At 65.4% G+C, this 4,496-nt stretch overlaps 1 protein-coding gene across 9 annotated transcripts in view; it reads left to right on the top strand.

Moving 5' to 3' along the window:
* Nucleotides 1-6: 6 nt before the first annotated feature.
* ZAN (zonadhesin) overlaps nt 7-4,496 on the top strand; it is a 14,287-nt gene continuing 9,797 nt past the window's right edge. For 7 of the 9 annotated variants that reach the window (XR_003095461.1, XM_025211079.1, XM_025211076.1 and 4 more), the window contains exons 1-11: nt 134-724; nt 922-1,441; nt 1,658-1,827; nt 1,948-2,153; nt 2,384-2,522; nt 2,603-2,850; nt 3,210-3,396; nt 3,480-3,591; nt 3,777-3,871; nt 3,994-4,164; nt 4,256-4,458. Coding sequence is in view for 8 of the 9 variants with exons in the window: in XM_025211079.1 (XP_025066864.1) it covers nt 691-724; nt 922-1,441; nt 1,658-1,827; nt 1,948-2,153; nt 2,384-2,522; nt 2,603-2,850; nt 3,210-3,396; nt 3,480-3,591; nt 3,777-3,871; nt 3,994-4,164; nt 4,256-4,458 (2,085 nt within the window). In the remaining variant the exon portion in view is untranslated. Of the gene's footprint in view, nt 77-133; nt 725-921; nt 1,442-1,657; nt 1,828-1,947; nt 2,154-2,383; nt 2,523-2,602; nt 2,851-3,209; nt 3,397-3,479; nt 3,592-3,776; nt 3,872-3,993; nt 4,165-4,255; nt 4,459-4,496 lie in introns of those variants that run through there. The other 2 variants (XM_025211077.1, XM_025211082.1) reach the window with 2 other exon arrangements.

Here is a 4,496-nt window from a genome sequence, read left to right as displayed (position 1 = left end):
AGTGACTTGGCTGCACGCGGCTGCAGTGGAGCTGCCCGGGGCCATCATCAGCCTGCGCTGGGGCCTGCGCGTGCTGGTGAGCGCACTGGGGAGAGACTGGGAGGCATTGGGCAGCCAGTAGGAGGCCCTGGAGGGAACTGGGAGATACTGAAGGGGATTGGGAGGTACTGGCGGGGGGCTCTGGGAAGCACTTGGAGATACTGGCAGGCACTGGGGAGACACTAACAGGCATTGAAGGGGACTAGGAAATACTGTGGGGCACTGGAGAGATACTGGGAGGCACTGGAAGATACACTGGGGAGATGCTAGGAGGCACTGGAGGGGACTGGGAAATACTGGGGGGCACTGGGAAAAACGGCCCTGGGGAGACAGTAGCAGGCACTGGGAGATACTGGGGGCATTGGGGAGACTCTAGGAGACACTGGGGGGATACTGGGGGCATTGGGGAGATGCTAGGAAGGGAGATATTGGGAGATGCAGGGGGGTTGGGGGGGGACTGGGAAATACTGGGGAGGGATGTGGGGTTACTAGGCCCCACCTGGAAGGCACTGGGAGCTACTGGCACTGGCTGTTGGCAGGTAAATGGCTCGCGGGTGACGCCCCCATTCCACGTTGCACCCGACACCTGGATCGTGCCCAGTGGCCGCCGCGTCCTGCTGCTCACGGCCGACGGGCTGCGGGTCAGCTGGGATGGGGCCGGTGGCCTGGACATCTGGCCCCCCCGGTGAGGCCCCTGGTGCCCCTCCTGACCCACAGCCCCTGCCCCCCCAGCCCTGCTGGTGCCCCTCACTCCTGACCCACAGCCCCCCGCCCGATCAGCCCTGACAGTACCCCTCACTACCAACTCGCAGCCCCTGTACCCCGCAGCCCTGCTGGTGCCCCTCACTCCTGACCCACAGCCTCCTTCTCTGCCCCCATCAGGGCACTGGCTGGACAGCTCTGTGGTCTGTGCGGTGACGCCGACGGGGACCCTGGGAACGATCGGCGCCGCCCAGATGGGACCACCACAACCAACGATGGGGACCTGGGGGCCAGCTGGAGGGTCCCAGATGACCCCGACACCAAGTGCATGTCCCATACACCCTTGGGGCAGCTACATTGACCTGGGGGGCTTCTGGGAGGTTATTGGGAGAACTTGGGGTGGGTACTGGGGGAGCTGGCCTGTTATTGGGGAGGGTACTGGGAGGCACTGGGGATACCGAGAATTTATTTTCGGGCTACAAAGAAGTTATAGGGTGACCTGGGATGTTTACTGCGGGGTATTGGGAGAACTGGGAAGTCCCTTTGCAGTGTCCTGTCTGTCCGTGTGTGTCGTCCCTCCCCCCCCGCGCAGGTGCCATCCTGGGTCCATTGCCTTCGGTGACTGCAGCATTGAGGTCGGTCATGCAGGGAAAAAACCTGAGAACTGTGGCCAGCTGCTGGACCCTGATGGGGCCTTCGGGTGAGGGGCTGCAGGTTGGGAGGGTTGGGGAGGCAGGGGATGCAAGTCGGGAGTGAGGGCCACCAGCAGGGCTGTGGGGGCAGGGGCTGCCGGTTGGGAGTAAGGGGCACCAGGGGGGCAGGGGGCTCTGGGTCAGGAGTGATGGGCACTGGCAGGGCTGTGGGGCTGGGAATGAAGGGCACTGCCTGAGCTGACCCCCCCACCCCACCCCCCCAGGCCATGCCAGGCCCGGGTGTCTCCTGAGCCTTTTTTCTGGGGCTGCAACCTGGATTTCTGCAACCTCTGGGGGAAGCGCGATGCCCTCTGTGCCTCCCTGAGTGCCTACACAGCTGCCTGCCATGCCACTGGCGTCCGTGTGCGGGAGTGGCGCCGCCCTGACCTCTGCCGTGAGTGCAGGACCCAGGCATCCAATCTTCCAGCCCCCTACTCTGGCCCCCACCCTGCTGCCAGAGAACCCAGGCATCCAGACACTCACCCTCTTCCCTTTTTCTGCCCCTCTCCCCCAGCTCTCTCCTGCCCGGCCAACAGCTCCTACAGTGTGTGCGGCCCCATCTGTACCCCCTCCTGCCCTGCCACCCCCCCAGCACCCCCCTGCCCCGCTGGGGGGTGTGCCGAGGGCTGCGTGTGCCAGGCCGGCCTGGTCCTTAGTGTCACCGAGTGTGTCCCGGCATCGGCCTGTGGCTGCCTGGACTTCAACGGCATCTACCGCCCGGTGAGCTCTGGGGTGTGTCACAGCTGGTTGTAACAGGCCTGGATGCACCCAGCTGTTGGGGGCTGGGCTGGGCTGGGTGTAACAGAGCCAGATGTACCCAGCTCTGGGGGGCCGGGCTGGGTGTAATGGGGCCAGATGCGCCCAGCTCTGGGGGCCTGGGCTGGGTGTAACAGACCTGGCTCCACCCAGCTCTGGGAGGCCCATGTTCATGTGTGTTCCCCCTGTGCCAGGTTGGGGCCATGTGGCTCGATGATTGCATTGTGACCTGCACGTGCCATGGCCCTGGGAATGTGACGTGTCAGCTCAGACCCTGCTGCACCTTTGAGGACTGTCAGTTCCAGGATGGCGAGTACAGCTGCTACCCCTTACGTGAGTGTGCCCAGCTCTGGGGGGCCGGGCTGGGTGTAACAGGTCCGGGCTGTGACCATTGCTGAGCCCCCTCTCTGCAGTGTGGCGCGTGTGCCAGGCCTGGGGGGACCTGCGCATCATCACCTTTGACGGGCGCCACCTGGAGGTGCCAGGTGCCTGCACCTACATTCTGACTCAACCTTGCCAGCGCCAGACCCCATGGCTGCCCAGCTTCGAGGTCTGGGCTGAGACTGAGGCCACAGGGCTGCCCGGAACCTCCCGCGTCAGTGCCGTCCGCATCCACGTCCACGGGCACTGGGTTACGCTGCTGCCACGCGGCCGTGCCAGGGTGAGCTTCTGGATGTGCCTGGCTCTGGGGCAGGTCCTGGCTGGCTGTAACAGCTTCCAGATGTGCCTACTCCTGGGGTGGTTCCCAGCTGGGTGTAATGGGCCCTGGGTGCACCCGGCTCTAGAGTGGGTTCCAGCTGGGTTTAACAGGTCACAGATGCGCCCACCTCTGGAGTGGGTCCTGGCTGGATATAACAGCTGCTGGATGCACCCACTTCTGGGGTGGGTCTTGGCTGTGGGTTGGGTCCCGTTTGTGTGTAACAGGTCCTGGATGCACCCAGCTCTGGGGTGGGTCCCAACTGGGTGTAATGGGCCCTGGATGCACCCAGCTCTGGGGCGTAACCCTCTGTGGCATGGCAGGTGGACGGGCGTGGCGTGCAGGTGCCCTGGGTGCTGACCGGGGCCCGACTGCGGCTGAGTCTGGGAAGCGACGGCCGTTCTCTGCTGCTGCTCACAGACTTCGGGGTCCGTGTCGCTTTTGATGGCGTCTCCCGAGCCGACATCGTGGCCCCCGGCGGCTACGGCATGGCCCTCTGTGGCCTCTGTGGTGAGTCTTGACCCCCGCTTCCCTGCCTGCACCTGGATGCCTGGGTCCTCTGTCCACTCACCCGGATGCTTGGGTCCCCCCAGGGAACTTCAACCTGGAAGTCAGCGATGACCACCTGCTTCCCAATGGCTCCTGGGTCTCCTCATCCGCGCAGCTGGGGGCCGCCTGGGCCGTGCCTAATGCCAGCGCCCCGGGGTGAGCTGAACGCTGGGCCGTGCCTAATGCCAGCGCCCCGGGGGGAGCAGAAGGCCTGGATTCAGCTCACCCGGGATGGAGTGATGATGGAGTGGGACTGCATTGTCTGGGAGGGGAGGGGGACGAGGGGGTGAAAGCAAGGGAGCCCGGATGCCTAGGTCCCCAACTCATCCCCTCCCGCACAGCTGTTCCAGTATTGGGGACCCCCTGCCCTGCGACCCCCATGTGGAGGCCGAGGCCAAGAAGCTCACGAACTGCGGGCTCATGAGTGATCCCCTAGGTGAGCCCACAGATGCCTAGGTTCTCTGGGAGGGGTGGGGGATGGGGGGTGGGAGAGGGGAGGGCTGGGAGCCTGGCTGCCTGGGTCCCCACAAGCAAATCCCAGACTACTGGGTCCCACAGGCCCGTTCTACGAGTGCCACTACGAGATGTCGCCCCAGCGCTTTGTGGCCGCCTGTGCCCGAGCTGTGTGTGCAGGGGGAGGCGCCGCGCTCTGCCCTGCGGTGGAGGTCTATGCTGCCCGCTGTGCCCAGCTCGGCCTGCCCGTGGACTGGCGCCAGCCCCACCGTTGCCGTGAGTCCAGGATGCCTGGGTTCTCTGGAGGAGGGGAGGGGCCCAGATGCCTGGGTTTCCCCCCAGTCAACCTGCCTTTGCCCCTGCTCAGCGCTGTCATGCCCAGCCCCCAGCCAGTACTCGCCCTGCGCCTCCCCCTGCCCCCCCAGCTGCACCGAACCCTGGGGGGGGCAGTGCCCAGGAGTGCCCTGCATTGAGGCCTGTGTCTGCCCCACCCCGTTCGTGTCCAGTGCCGGTCGCTGTGTCCACCCCCTGCAGTGTGGCTGCACCCGGCCTGACAGGCAGCACTACGCGGTGAGCGCCCCCATCAATACCTGGATTCTCTAAGGGGG

The sequence above is a fragment of the Alligator sinensis genome, unplaced genomic scaffold, assembly GCF_000455745.1.
Source record: "Alligator sinensis unplaced genomic scaffold, ASM45574v1 scaffold553_1, whole genome shotgun sequence".
Taxonomy (NCBI): domain Eukaryota; kingdom Metazoa; phylum Chordata; order Crocodylia; family Alligatoridae; genus Alligator; species Alligator sinensis.
The sequence above is the reverse complement of the archived record's forward strand: the minus strand, read 5'-3'. Positions and strand labels throughout refer to the sequence as shown.